Here is a 15,611-nt window from a genome sequence, read left to right as displayed (position 1 = left end):
CCCGGGCATTCTTCAAAGCAAGTGTGGGGGTAGGCGGAGGGAGCAGCAAATCACATCTCTATCTTTTGTCTCAAGGTAGACACAGCCCTCTGCCTCCCCAAAAGTCAACGAAATCTTTCTAATAGTGGTGGGTCACTAAAAAGTCTCTTCTTAAAAATTTCTGTAACCTATGCCTTTGTAATAAAAATGAGGGAACAAAGTGATTAATAATACTCTGCCCTGAGGCACCTGGCTGGCTCAGCCAGTAGAGCATGTGACTGTTGATCTCCAGGTCATGAGTTCGAGCCCCATGTTGGGCATAGAGCTTACCAAACAAACAAACAAACAAAAAAACCCCCTGCTTTTGCAAACTTCAGGAGCTTTATTAAGAAATCCTCACCCCACTTCAAAGACAGGGCATCTGAGGTTCTGAGGATGCTATCCTTCTTATCCCAGGTATGATCGTCACTTCCATTAACCCAAAAGGAACATTTCAGATCATGTTGGAGTTTGATGGCAAAAATCTTAAGAAATCATATGGACGAGTTCTCCTAACCTCAATCAATAAAGACCTCCTGGGGCGTCTGGATGGCTCAGTCGGTTAAGTATCCCACTCTTGATTTGAGGCTCAGGTCGAGACCTCAGGCTCCTGGGATCAAGCTCCCCGCTCAGCAGATAGGCTGCCAGAGATTCTCCCTCCTCTGCCTCTGCCTCGGCTCACACTTTGCTCACTCTCTCAATGAAATAAATAAATCTTAACCGACTGAGCCACCCAGGCGCCCCGGAAATAAATAAATCTTTAAAAAAATAAAGACCTCCTAGTTCTAGAAATCACATCTGTGCACACACACAGGGACACACACACACACACACACACACACACACACAGCTCACTTATTCTCAAAGCTATAAAGTACAAGACTACCAGCTGTGCATCACAGGTTTCTAAATGACCACCGTTCTTGTCCTCTAACGACTGACAACGCCACACTCAGGATGTTGGGGCTCAGTAAACCACCCCCTTCCATCAACAGCAGTGGTTTGAGGTTGAGGCCCGACAGTCTGTCTGTAAGCTGCACCTACCACTTATATCAAGTTCAAGGCCTGATGCCCCTCCACAAAGAGTTTACCAGCTTCAAGCTACCCCATGGTGACCTCTCTGAGGACAAGGACCCCACCTTCTTCATCTGCATTCCCAGAGCTCAATGCAGGCACACAGCTGGAATTCAATACACAGCTGCCAAATTAACCAACGTGGCACACTTAACAAAGATGTATCAATTGCAAGCTTCCTCTCATACCCTTGCATTCAAAGGCAGCATCAAGAATCCCAGGGGGCAAATGTGTAGAAAATTCCCTAAACTTGAGTCAGAAGATGTACATTCAAGCCCCACATTTGCCAGAAATTCCCTCTACTGTCCTGGGCAACTGTCCCAACCTCTGAGAGTCTTATTTTCCTTTTCTATAAACAGTAGATGACTTCTAAGTTTCCCTCTAGCCCTTCAACTCGTGACATGTGGAAGAAAGATATGCCCTTGGGCTACGGCCACAATATTAACTTAAGGATAAGGGCAATGAAAATAGAACAGTCGGAGGCAACTCCGCTTACCCAGATGTGGGCTAACAAAAGGCAGTAACTTTCACGGCAGGTAACGCCCCCGCCCATTCGCCTATGTTCACGTGGGATACAGGGTTTGGGTCCCTCTCAGTAGTCTCTCGCTCAGGGAGATGCACATTTCAGTGACTGTTCCAGGCAGAAAAACCTCCGAATGGAACAACGACCTGCAGACATTACTTCCAGGTAATAAACAGATTCCGCTCAGACAAAGAAAAATAAAGCAGCCTGTGGCTACATTCCACAGACTCCTCGTTCATGGAAGCATTAGGGCTGAGCTCTAAATGTGAGCCAGACGTTGCTGAATTCTTATTTTGGCTCCAGCTCTAACTCGGAGGGAATGGTCCTTGGCCAAGTCTCTCCTCTGGAAGCCAGGCTCTGGATGGGTATGACAACCCCCATAAACCATCCAGATTACAGGGTGAGGCTAGTAAAGCATTTCACAGAGGGAAAGGGCTGCCAACCCCTCAAGACACATGAGGGAAGCCGTCAAGAGGCAACGTGGCTCGGGCGGAGAGCCACGGAGCAGTGCCTCACCTAACCCTGGGCTCCCGCAAACTCACCAGAGGGCTTCAGGGGCCCTCAGATCCGCCCCCCAATCTGGCTCCACTTCCTCTGCTGAAAAGCAAGGAACGCTGTGTGAACCCACGCGGGCCAGAAGAGCTGCCTGCAAAGCTCTTCAAACCACACCATGAACTCGAAACGCCAACCAGCTGTGACGAGGTTGGGTTGGGCTCTCCTCCACTATGGGGCACTTGAGACAGCAGAGGTAAATCAAGGCAGAGCAAGGGACTGTGTAAAAGATAAAGGTCTGCCCGTGAAATAAGAAGGGCTATGTCAGGAGCTATGTTAGTAGTTTCACTGTTTTCTTTTCCTCTTTTCCCCACCCCCCCCCTTCCTTTAACCATTAGGTACCAGTGGATACCAGATACAGGGCGCTGGATGAAAAGGTGAAGAGATAGCATCGGGCAGTTTCCCACTGAAGCCTGCTAAGAGCGCTCTCGCTGATTAGAAAACACTTCTGTCGTTTGGGAACTCTAATCCGGTCTTATCAACCCTCTGGCTTCATCGTTTACCAGGGTGGGAACAGGAGGCACATCAGCTCTGCGACGGAGTGATTTCTGGGGCCCCTGCCCACGATGAAGCAGATCAAAAGGGAGCTCATGCCTGCCAGAGTGAAGTTTTCACCATAGCAACACATGTACTCTACAAACAGTCAGGACTGAGGAGCTCTGTTGTGACTGGTCCGGACAGTGCCCCCGAGAAAGCAGCAACGGAGGGCTCAGAAAACAGAGCGAGCAAGAGAAAAGTGGCACCCACTTAGTGTGCAGGGCGGTCCCCTCGCGGTTCTGACTCCTGCGCACGGCTGACAGAAGCTGCCCAGGGACCCACAGCCCTTGTTCTAATGCACTGGATGTCACAGAGAAAACAGATGTTCTCCCAAGAGCAGCAGCATCCCCCAGGCCACCTGGGGAAAAGAGGGACCCAGAGTAGAGCAAAAATCCCCTTTGGTGAGCAAGTGGCCAGCACTGGAAATCACGAGGGCAAGGTCTCACGGCAACACATGTCACTCCTAAAATGAAACGTGGCCCCGGTGGCCCACGAGTCAGTATGATGGTGGAAGGTGTGCTGGTAAGACCCAGCGATGAAGCCAAGGAGAGCAGCAATCAGCATGGTCGTTGTCACTGAGGCCATTGATCAAGAGCTCGTGGGCCGGGCACAGTACCAGGCCTTTTTACAGGTCTCAGTCTTCATCCTGAAATAAGGGTCTAAAACTCACAAAATGATCAACGCCACCTTTCTGGATATCACATCTTGGCCAAGGGAAGACACTGGGATGGCTGATGGGCTATTAGGTTCCATAGGTGAGGCTTAACATGTGAGGCTTGACCAGGAGAAGAACTAGCTCCCAAATTCTGCTCCGTTGCTCAGATCACTAAGCGAAATCCAACCACAGAACAAGGGCACCCAAGAGAGTGAGTAACCCTTCTCGGTTTCCCTGGGCTCATTTCTCTAGACCACCACTGAAGGTCGTCAACGTCAGAGCCTAGACAGGATACTGCATAAAGTCAAAAGCTATAAAAACTGGTGGAGAAACGTCTTCAAAAGTGCACTGGAAGGTACAGTCAAAGAAATAACCGATGTTCGCAGACACAGGCTGGTGCCATTTACCTGCGTCTCCTTCATAGAAGCACAATGGAAGCAGAACTGTTTCCTGAGGCTAACAGACGGGACGGGCACCTGGCTTTGGGTTACAACGCTGATCCGTATGTCTGGGAGGATGTGAACCCGTGCCACGGAGTCCATGCACTAACAGGACTCCCATTGTATACGCAGCACACGTGTCATCCTGACAAGTCAATCACGGTGTCAGGAACAGGGAAGAAGGCAGCCCTATCGCAACTACCCCTAAAAGCAGCAAAACCAGCCACCACTGGGAAAGAGCTCTGGGGCCCGAACCCTTAAGTCATGGCAGACCAAACTGGGAACCGCATCTACAAATGACAGGCCTAGGACTGTAGAAATATTTCCTTGTCACAGAGCCTGCAAACGAGCTTTAAAACTAACAAAAAAGTTTCTGTTTCAAAATGACATTTTAGAGGTAATGTATAACTGCTTCCTCTCTGTTCGATGCACGCCCCCTACCCCCCGCCCGCCTTTTTCTCATTCTCCATTCACTAATGAGAGAGTTTTCCTCTTCCCCTGCCTGTTTCAGTTTGAAACGTGGCACTGAACAGGCCACGGGAAAGCAAAGGGAAAGGGGAGGGGAAGGCTGCTCTGATCTGACGCACGCACACACCCCCAGGCGGGCCGCCCACACCCTGAAGGAGGGTCAGGCCGGACTCCACCACCACCAGGACCAAAGAACCAAACCACTGGGTAGAAAACTCCCACTTGCACCAACTCCCCCCGAAAGCAGAGTTAAGAAAGAGAAAGCTGGAAGGGAAGGAGGGGGAAAATAAAGCTCCACATTCCTGACATTTTTTAGCCAAGTGCTGTGACTGCACAGAACAGCTCTATTCCAAACAGCCTTGCGGAATGGAAAGAAAACCTGGGTGCAGGGCAAAGAACCTGCCCCCCCCACCCTGGAAATGAGAGAAGGAATTTTAGGACAGCCCGAAACTAAACCAGAAGAAGGAGGGAGGGGCACTTTCATGTGTGTTCCCCAAAGGAAGTGATCCCCAAGGAAGCGATCCCCAGGGAGGAAATCTGGAGTCATCATCTCCTAGGGTCCTAGGGCATGGGGAATGAAGGCCTCCCCTAAATGCTGGCAAGCTGAGGGTGAATTGGGGAGGATCCAACAGCCAGGATGCCAGGGGCTGTGGCTGCCTGGGGTGGAGGCAGAGGGGTCCAGCTCATTGGAAGAGGCTGGGCAGAGGACCCCACAGGGAGGAACGGCCAGGAGAATCACTCCTTGTGGGAAGAATCATAACTGTGTTTTCCTGACTCAGCTTCTGAATGAAGGAACTCTAGCTCTGCCCAAATTAGAAACCCCAGAGCCTGACATCCTCTCTCCCTATCTCCCCTTCCCTTTCCACTCCCTTCCGTTCTCACTTCTAGGAAAAAGGTTGTTAAGTGCTGGACTGCCCCTCCCCCACCATACGCATCCCTACATATACCACACCTCCAGGGGAGAACCCAGAAGACCCTAAGTAAGATCTAGTAATTCCCGTGCTGTCCTCGTATACGAGCATACATGGACAATTCCACAACAGACCTCAGATGCACCTTCTAGAAAAGGTGCCCAGCACTGTTAAGCCAACGGCTGCTGGTCTAAGATTCGGCAGACAGAGGGTGGTGGGAAGAGGGAGTCAGTTGGCAGTGCGTTTCTGCCAGGGCCCTTTCCATACTCTCCAGGCCAATCCCAAGACGGGGGATGGGGGGCTTTTCTGTTATGTCCTCCATCCTGGACCTTTCTCTTCTGGCAGGTAGGTAGGGCTCCTAGCACTTTTCAACTGCCACAAAGTTCCAGTTTCATGCATTGGACCTTCCACAAGACTGAAGGCAGGACAGGGAAGGAGGTACCGAGCTCAAACCCTAAGCAGCTCTTTTAAGCAAAGATAAAACCCACAGAGCCACGAACCTTAGCAATTGCCTGCAATGCAGCAGAGGTGCAAGTATGCAAGAGACCCCGCTGGCCGAAGGGCCTGTGGCTCTGAGGGCTACAGCTGTCACGTGTGTCTTTCCAACCACACCCTCCAAGACTGGTGACACGGCGCTGGGAGGCCTCTTAAGAACAGAGGACAGCAAACAGATACTGAGGGTATGGGCTGCACCAAACAAAATTCTTGTTTCATTAAGCTAGTATTTCATTAAGTTTCATTAAGCTATGGTCAACAGTACAGGGTCTCAGCAGCAAGCGACATGTTTTCACATTTGTAGCTTCTGTTTGGGCTCTTATTCTATTACTTACATGATCTCAGTTAAACCTTTCAATAACCTTGTGAGGAAGACAGGTTTTACTAACCTCTTTAGCCAAGAGGAAACTGAGGCTGCAGTCAACTCCTCAGTCTGACTAGTGACAGAGCAGAGACGGGGACCCAGGGACGACCCTGGCTTGACAGAGTCAGGATGAATATACCATGAGAGCTGTGGGGTGGGGGAAGGAAGGACAGAGGGACAGAAGTGGAGGAGCGCTAGCAAAATCTGGACGGCAGACCACAATCCTGGTCCCAGGTTTGTTTCCTACAGACTGCGAAGCCCAGCCGAGGGTGCATTCACACATCCAACCCTGAATCGCCACCATGAAAGTGTCCCCAGCCTGAGGACAGCTTCAGGGCTAAGTAGAACCCCTGTCATCCTTAGAGGGGAGATAGGGAACGGAGAGAGAGAGGGCTCCTGAAGGAGAAATTAGCCACACTGGGAAGCCTCCAATTCCAAGGCTGTTTATAAATGGTTACAGCTTCCTAACCCATGCCCAAGAACACAGATAAGCAACACAACCCAGCAGGGAGGACCAGGCACGCCTCAAAGGGGACATCATCCATGAGCGTGAGGGGAGTGTCACTCACATAATCTCACTCTTGAGACAAGATATACCAGAGTAAGCCCAATACTCACTTTTCTCCAGTTCTCTCCACTTTGGATATCACATTTTTCTCCCTCTCCGGAGCAGAGAATCATTCCCTTGGATTCTGACCCCCAGGTGCCTTATTAAAACTCTGCTTGGTGAGGCCCACACCAGGGCACTGCTATCCTGGTGAGGACCCATTCTCTCCAGCCCTTGTCCCCCATAGCTCTGAGAGAATCACCTTTCCCCTAAAAACAGAGACTATCCCTGTCCCTCTCCTTGCCCCTGTAACAGGGGAGAAGTTCTGGGTCCACTATAGATGGATCTAAATGAACAGTCCACAGAGTAATAAAGGGTATATGAAACCTCGCCTTTTAGGCAAGGGCGAAAAAAGGGAGGAGGGGCAGGAGGATGGCAGAAGGGCACTGCTGGGATGGGGCCAGGACCACACGTGAACACTCTGAGCATATCCCAGACGTGAGGATGCATTAGAGCTGGAAAACCAGGTGAGACGTGGAAAAGAGTCAAGGTCCCTCCCACTGGAAAAGCCAGAGGGAGCTAGCTGGCGGCCACCGCCTAACAGGGGGAATTGTGCAATGACCGCGGGTCTGGGAGTCTCCGGGCTTGACTCCAGGACACCAGAAAGGAAACCCCACTAGTCGGGCCAGGGTGGCAGCGCTGCGGTTGATTCAAGGCCAGGCTTAGGATCCAGGGCTGCAGAGAACGCTGCAGGATAAGGTGGGTGCTCAAGGGGGCGGCAGAGCAGGACAAGGCTGGCAGGGCACAGAGCTGAGGGGTGGCGTCCGGGCTGACCAGGAGGCCAAGGGGGCGCAGAGTGCACAAAGCCGGGGTGCGGAGAGCGTACATGGCAGCCAGGCGCCCCGGCTCTGACGGGGACCCGCGGGACCTGCAGGGCTACGCCGGGCGACGCACAAGAGGGGGCACCCCCTCCCCAGTTTCGCTCACCTCGAACATAAGCCCGATGAGGACGCAGAGCACCAAGCAGAAGCCGATGTCCGCATGGTTGTGGATGACGAACTCCTGGCTGAAGAGAGGGTAACTTTTCGTCCTCCTGCGGAAAGCCATGGCAGCGGGCGCGCAGCGGCCGGCGGGGCCCGCACCCTGCGCTCTCGAGCCGCCACGCAAACTTCTCCAGCCCCGGCCCGGTCCGCCCGCCGGCCCGCTGCCCCGCTCGCCCTCCCGCCCGCCGGCCTAGCGCCCAACAACTTCTGGGGCCCGCCCCCTTCCTCCGCCCGCCCCCGCCCCCGCCGCCCGGAACCGCCCCCGGCCGCAGCCCCCTCCCCACCCGCGGCCCGCACTCGGCGCGCCGGTCTCGCTGCGGCCCCGCCCCCCGTGCTCTTAACCCTCTGGCCGCTGGGACGCGCAGGGGGCGGTGCCGGCGCGCGGGGCGGCGAGTGCGGTCCGGCTCCCCAGGTCCGGGTACCCTGGCCCGGCACCCGCCTCCGGGCCTGCCGCCGCCGCCACCGCCGAACCTCGCCGCATTCTCGCTGCTGTGGCCCGGCCGCCTGCCGCGCCCAGGGAGCAGGCCGCGGGGGGCGCTGACGCCCGGCCTTGCCGGGACAGGAAGTGGGCCTGGGTTTCCCACTTCTCGGCGCTCGCTTCTTCCTCCGCGGGAAGGGAAGGGCCGGGGAGGCCGCGGCCGGGCCGAGCGGGGTGGGCCGGGTAGCCGGATGCTCCTTGCGGGGCGGAGAGCAGCGCAGGTTCGGTGGAGGGAGGAGGGCTGCCGGCGGGCCTTCCCGCTGGACGCAGCGCCAGGCACGGATGATCAATGAATCAAGTCAACCAAGTGTTTATTGAGAGCTGGCAGTGACCTAGGCACGGTTCGGATTGCTGGGAATAATGCAACAAACAAAAAAAAACCTGCCCCGGCCTGTTTTCCAATGAGGGGAGTGGATGAATGGGTGCAGGTCTACTAACTTCTGAGACATTTGTGCTACTATAAATTAGTTCTACACGTCTTACCCAAAGTCTGCCTCAAATATTAATTGCTCTGAAGAATAAACACGGAAGAAGAAAAAAAAGAAGGCATTGTCTCATGTAAAGTTTCTATTTAATATTAAGTTTTAAAAGTACTCCTGGAAAAGACAAAATGTATTTTTAATAAATTAATTTATATAGGCAAATATTGGATTCATTCCTACCAGTAATGAAGGAACCAACTAATCACTTTCTAGATGTGCAAAAATGCAAAATGAACAAAGAACTCTTTAATTCCTATTCTCTTTTTCATTAGGTCCACAGTTATTTCACTTCTAAGTAAATACGATTTCTTAAACATGGCACGTGTACGAAATGTGCTTGAGACAGGCCTTGACTTCCTAGATAAATTTGACATCTGAAGTTTCTTCACTTGTCAGTATTTAGCATACAACCTTTGGTCTTTAATTTGTATGACTTCAGGAAATGAGAAAGTAATGCCTATATTCGACTAAACATTTAACTTAAAGGCTGACCTTTCTTCAAGCTGCACCCAAGTCTCATGAGGAATAGAAAGATCAAGAACTGTAGAGCATCTTAATTTTTCATCTATGAAAAGGTGTTCATATTTTCAAACTGCAGCCACATCTATTAGGTTGAACCCTATGCAATCAGTTTCTCTATAGGTCAAAACTAGAATACCAGCATTTCAGAGGGTTCAACCTAATACTTTACTCATGTTTCCCCATGATCATTTGTAGAGGATTTCATGGTGGGAATTTCTTGTAAAAAGTGGGATACTGTCAACCTCTTTACACTGTGTTCAGGCTGAAAGTCCCAGGAGATAGTTAGGAATTATAACCTCCAGGTTTATAAATAAGAAATGTAAAGTGGATAGCTTAGACATTGCTCATACTGATGACTGCCAGCCCTGAATCCTTTCAAATGCAATTGAACAACTAGACAAAGGGCTCTTAGATGCATGGTTTGGTATTCACTACTTCGCAACCCCAGGGAGGAAGCACTAGGTGCCTTCTTCAGCCATCCCAGCCATCTCTAAGTCCTAGTTTTGTTTTGTTTTTGTTTTGTTTTTTTTTTAAGATTTTATTTACTTATTTGTCACACACACACACAGAGATCACAAGTAGGCAGAGCAGCAGGCAGAGAGAGAGAGGGAAGCAGGCTCCCTGCTGCGGGGCTCAATCCAGGACCCTGGGATCATGACCAGAGCCAAAGACAGAGGCTTAACCCACTGAGCCACCCAGGCACCCCCCTAAGTCCTAGTTTCAAAACTATCTTCAACCCCAGACAGACCTCTTCCCAACTCCTCATCCAATCGGTCATGGAGCCTATGAATCTCAGCACCTCAGAACAACCTCCCAACAATCCCCAACCCAACATTCTTCACCTGGCCCACACTAATTACCCACAGATACCCTGCCTCCAGTATCCCCCCCTTTAATACACCATTCCATCAGAAATATCTGTTGAGCACCTACTAAGTGCCAAACACTGTGCTAGTTACCAGGGACGAAAGATAAGACAATCCATGTGTGGTGGTTTTAAAATATATTCTCAGATTCTTTGATACTCCCTTCAAGCAGTGGCAATTGATCCCTCCTCTCGAATGTGGGTGGACTTGGCAGATCACTTCTAACAAATAGAATATGGCATAAGTGATGGTGTGTGACTCCCAAGACTAGGTCATGAAAGATATTTTTGTTTCCCCCTTTCTGTCTTAGATCACTTGTTCTGGGGGAAGCCGACTTCCACATTGTGAAGATACTCAAGCAGCTTTATGGAGAGGTCCATGTGGCCAAGAACCAAGGCCTCCTGCCAACAGCCAGCACTAATTTGCCAGGCTTGCCACCTTGGAAAGATCTTGTAGCCCTCGTCAAGTCTTTATGACCGCAGTCCCAGCCGACTGCAGTCCCATCTGACCTCTTGACCGGATTTGGAACTGCTTTAATATAAGATCTACAGGAGTGAAAGGAATCAAAACTTTTTTTTTTTTAAGATTTTTTAAATTTTTTTGACAGACAGAGATCACGAGTAGGCAGAAGAGAGAGGAAAGGAAGCAGGCTCCCTGCTGAGCAGAGAACCCGATGCGGGACTCGATCCCAGGACTCTGGGATCATGACCTGAGCGGAAGGCAGAGGCTTTAACCCATTGAGCCACCCAGGTGCCCCGAAAGGAATCAAAACTTAAAGCTGGGATGACATAAATGATGGCGGTGTCATTAAAAGAACTATGTGGGCGTGCCTGGGTGCCGCAGTCTGTTAAGCGCTGCCTTCCGCTCAGGTCATGATCCCATGGTCCTGGGATTGAGCCCCACATCGGGCTCCCTGCCTGCTTCTCCCTCTTCCTCTTCCTCTCCCCGCTGCTTGTGGGCCCGCGCTCGCTCTCTCTCTCTCTGTGTCAAATAAATAAATATAATATTTTTAAAAATAAAAAATAATTTAAAAATTTTTGTAGAACAATAGAGAAAGATCAGGCATAAGAGGAGAAGATGGCCTCACCTTTGAATAAGCTGGGCTTGAGGAGTCACGAGACATCCAAATCGCCACTTTGACAGTTCAGGTAAAAATGGTTGTTGGACTGGAGTTAGGGAAGGAAACCCAGAATTAAAGGTGTTTGTGGTTCTTCTGCAATGGGACTGTTGAAGCCGAGAGGCTGGAAGTAAGTGATCCCCGGAGAGTGTGGTGAGTGAGAAAAAGCCTGAGGGCAGCGGCATCCTAAGTAGGGAACCCCAAGCCGAGAAGGGAGGAGAAGAAAAGGGAAAGTGTGGGGTGCCGGAAGCCAGGACTCAGGCATTTCACAAGGCTAGGGTAAATCGGGCAGGATGCAAACAAAATGAAGCCCCTAGATGCAGTCATTATGGAGAATGCATTATGGAATGCAGTCATTATGGAGCATTTTTTTTTTAAGAGCCATTTTTAAATGGACATTGGAGTGGGCTTCACCGTGGGTAGAAGATGAGAAAAGGAAGTGAGAGAGTAGTCTATTCTTTGGAGAAGTTTGGTGAGGAAAAGGGAAATTGATAATGTCTTGGGGGATAGAGAGGATATAAGGCAGGATCTTTAAATTACATTTTTTTTTGAGATTGGAGCGTGTTTGGAGAAGAAACAAAAGAGAAAAGGCAGAACTGAAAATACTCAAAATAATACTAGAGATCATTGAAAAAATCAAGGAGAACAGCTCCAACCATAAGCTGAAGGAAAACTCCTCAGGCTGGGGCAAGGACCTAAGAATGGGTGAATATATAGTTACATCTGGAGGTGGAGGAAATAATTACCTGTCATGTTTCTATTGCACTTTACAGTAGCCCTGTGAGGAAGGCAAGACAGTTATTACCAACCCCTGTTGTCGCTCTTCTGAGACACATGAATGACCAAGGGCCACATAATTAGTGGGTAGCTGAACCAGGACTCAGACCAGCAGGTCAGCACAGGGTTCCCTTTGCTAGACCACCCTGTAGCATTTCAGGCTTCCTAAAGCCTGGCACTGATCAGGGCCATATGGTCTGTCTCTCCACCTGTCCCCTCACGGCTGCTGATAATTCTGCCACACCAACTCTTAACTAAATTGGAGTAGCCCCTCTCTCCAGAACAGATCATGTAGCTTCCAATCTTCATGTCTTTGTTCCCCTCACAAGGCCTTTGTTCCATGTACCTTTGCCAAAATGGTAACCAGCCCTCAAGATAAAAACAGTGCTGGGGCGCCTGGGTGGCTCAGTGGGTTAAGCCTCCGCCTTCGGCTCAGGTCATGATCTCAAGACCCTGGGATCAAGCCCCCCATCGGGCTCTCTGCTCAGCGGGGAGCCTGCTTCCCCCCTCTCTCTCTCTGCCTGCCTCTCTGCCTACTTGTGATCTCTCTCTCTGTCAAATAAATAAATAAAATCTTAAAAAAAAAAAAAAAGATAAAGACCGTGCTTCCCTCTTGAAGCTATCTTCAGGGCACTGGGCTGGAGACGTGGGCACCATACTGTGTACATACCTCTCAGGTAGCAGCACGTTCTCCTGCAGTGTATTTGTCTATGAGTTTTATCACCCCCCACCCTGCCTTTGAATAGTGTCACCCTTCAGGGCAGGAATCTAGCCATTTGCTCTCTTTTCCAATAGCACCAAGCACAAGAATCCCATATGGCATATTCTCATCAAGTGTGTGTTGAATGAATGATTGAATAAGAGGTGCTGTTGCCTAGGCTGGTATAAAGGTAACCGTTATCCCCAACAAATGGAAAATGTATTTTCTCACATAACAAGAAGTCCTGAGTTAGTTCATTCCCAGAAGTAAATGATTCATCGAAAACTAGGATCTCACTATCTTCCCACTTTGCCACTCTGTGTTTGCTTTTGTCTCAAACTTGTCCCTCATGGTTACAAAGTGACTGCGACAGCTCTAGGTATTCTGTATGCATTCCTTCATACAACAAGACCCAAAATTCAGACAAGGGGGAGAGGGGCCTTTTGAAGAGTGAAGAAAACTTTCCCAGAAACCTCAGATTTCTCCTAATGCTTCACTGGCCAGTAATGCACCCCCATGCCCATTCCTAAACCAGCCATTGGCAAGGTAAATGGAATTGACATAATTGGATTAACCTCCCCAGGGAGACATCCTCAGAGAGCTTGCAGAGATTTCACACCTCCTTTGAAGATCCTGGCTACCCCTTACTTGAATAAAACAAAAATTCTGATTGCAAGAGAAAAGGGGAGAATGGGTGTGGAGCAGGCATCTAGGAGGATCTGCACAGTGATTTTTTTCAGGGTTTCTTATTCTATATATTTTCACAGCTTTGCCTCACAGGACACACTGCATTCTTGCCCCAAACCATCCTTGCTTTCTGATTTCTTATGGAAGGAACATGAACCTTGCCAATGTCCTACCCCTAACAGTTACTGTTGGAGGGTCTGGCTGAAGGATCTCCAGCCTGACACAGTGGATGGTTTGTGCTCTGGTGGCTCAGCATATGATATCAGACTCCATACCATCTTTTCGCCAAAGAATGAGGCTTCACGGCCACCAGATCGTCTTGCCCCAATATCACAGCAGTTTAGTGGAATCCATGGTATACGAAGGGCAGAGCTGTAAAAGCAGTCATCCCCGGCAGCAAGCACTAAGGAGTTGCTTTATAAAGAATTTTAAAACAGGGGCCCCTGGGTTGCTCTGTTGTTAAGCATCTGCCTTCAGCTCAGGTTATGATTCCAGTGTCCTGGGATTGAGCCCCCGCATGGAGCCCCGCATCAGGCTCTCTGCTTGGCAGGAATCCTGCTTCTCCCTCTCCCGTGCTCCCCCTGCTTGTGTTCCCTCTCTCGCTGGGCCCCTCTCTGTCAAATAAATAAATAAAATCTTAAAAAAAAAAAAAAAAAGAATTTTAAAACAATGATAAACCTCTAAATGCAATGTGGTATCCTGGATTAAAAACCCTGAAACAGAAAAAGGACATTAGTGAAAACTGCTAAAATCCGGATAGCGTGTAGATTTTTTTTTTTAAGATTTTATTTATTTATTTGACAGAGAAAGATCACAACTGGGCAGAGAGGCAGGCAGAGAGAAGGGGGGAAACAAGCTCCCTGCTGAGCAGACAGCCCTATGCAGGGCTTGATCCCAGGACCCTGAGATCATGACCTAAGCTGAAGGCAGAGGCTTAACCCGCTGAGCCACCCAGGCACACCGTGTAGGTTGGTTAATAGCATTGTACCAGTTTTAATTTCCATGTTTCAATAACTGTATCACTCTTCTATAAGCTAGGTGAAAGATTTATGAATTCTATCTCATTTTTTGCAATTCTCTTATAAATCTAAAATTATTTCAAAATTTTAAAAAATTTGTAAGTGACAAAAGTGCCTAAAAATTGGGTAGGCTTTTTTGTATTATCACTATAGCAATTCTAAACAATGTTATCGGTAAAAACACGGGACCTCACCCAAGTCTTTCAGTTCTAGGTTCTAAGCAATTGTTGTAGCTGTTGTTGAGTCTTAATAATAAAAATGTAAGTTCCAACTTAGCACGTTTTTATTATTTATCTTTTAATAAATGTTGCTTTCTACATGCGGGTTAATCCTAGTAACTCTCATATATACAATCCTAGTAACTCTCATATATACGGTCGACCCCTAATATACGGGGTCTCAGATGTACACGCTTGTTTTGAGTAAGTTCATATCCAGCTGGAATCATTTGAGCTTGTTTCCAGCCCAGTCATGTCCCCAGCCCAAGAGTACTTCGGAAGCTTGCATTTGAACCACAAATTGGAAACAAATCTAGCACAGTGATTTTAGAGCCGAAGAAAGAGTACGTGTGGCTTCAATTCTGTCATTCTGTGTGACCACGTGCAGCTTTTATATGTGCTTAAAATTTAAAACAGTGAAACAATGCAACCTGCCATTATTATTGTTTCATATCACAGGTCGTGATTATATGTGAATTTTGTATTCATGTTGAGGAGCAGAGAGCTAAAAATGATCAGCTCCAGGCATTCAATATGCTAAATATAAGAGTGAGTGGAATTAAGATCCCAGGTACTAGAAACTACTATAAAAATTATATTTCCACTCCCTTCCTTTTAGAGATCAAGGAAGTTCGAAGGCCCAAAAAGTTGCCAAGGTTAATAAGGATTTGGTGAGTTGGGGCAAAGATAAGAGCCTCTCCCCTCCTAGCCCAGTGCCCCCAGCACTCTCTCTGCAGCCCATGCCTGCTCTTCTTTAGCAGACAGGCAGTAACTTACAAAAACCGAGTCACTTATCCAGTGTCAGCTAGTGACTCAGTGGCAGAACAAGTCGTGGGAACCAGGACTCCTGACCGTGCAGGGCTCTAACCACTGTCCCCTATTTCCTCTTTCCAGCTCTCATTCAGCTAGAGACAGATTAATTCCAGACGACTAAAGAATGTGCCACCTGACATATGGGAAGAAGGGAGCATTTTTTTAAAAGAGTCACAACTCAAGTTGACATTAGAAAAATGTAAATTTCAGTCAAAATTCCCACAGCAGAAAAAAACACTGGAATACAACATTTGGGAAACATGAGAATAATTTCAGACCTTGATTTGCACTGACTTCTCCAACTT

The 15,611-nt window shown here is 49.0% G+C and overlaps 1 protein-coding gene across 1 annotated transcript in view; it reads right to left on the bottom strand.

The window, feature by feature from the left end:
- Window positions 1-7,835, bottom strand: part of TRAM2 (translocation associated membrane protein 2) — an 82,590-nt gene extending 74,755 nt beyond the window's left edge. Inside the window, exon 1 of the mRNA XM_047733023.1 lies at window positions 7,572-7,835. Coding sequence (XP_047588979.1) covers window positions 7,572-7,691 — 120 coding nt within the window. The 5' untranslated portion in view covers window positions 7,692-7,835. The remainder of the gene's footprint in view (window positions 1-7,571) is intronic.
- Between the last annotated feature and the right edge of the window lie 7,776 nt (window positions 7,836-15,611).

The sequence above is a fragment of the Lutra lutra genome, chromosome 6 (genome assembly GCF_902655055.1).
Source record: "Lutra lutra chromosome 6, mLutLut1.2, whole genome shotgun sequence".
In the NCBI taxonomy this organism is placed as follows: domain Eukaryota; kingdom Metazoa; phylum Chordata; class Mammalia; order Carnivora; family Mustelidae; genus Lutra; species Lutra lutra.
Note: the sequence above shows the minus strand (reverse complement) of the source record. Positions and strands in the feature narration are given on the sequence as shown.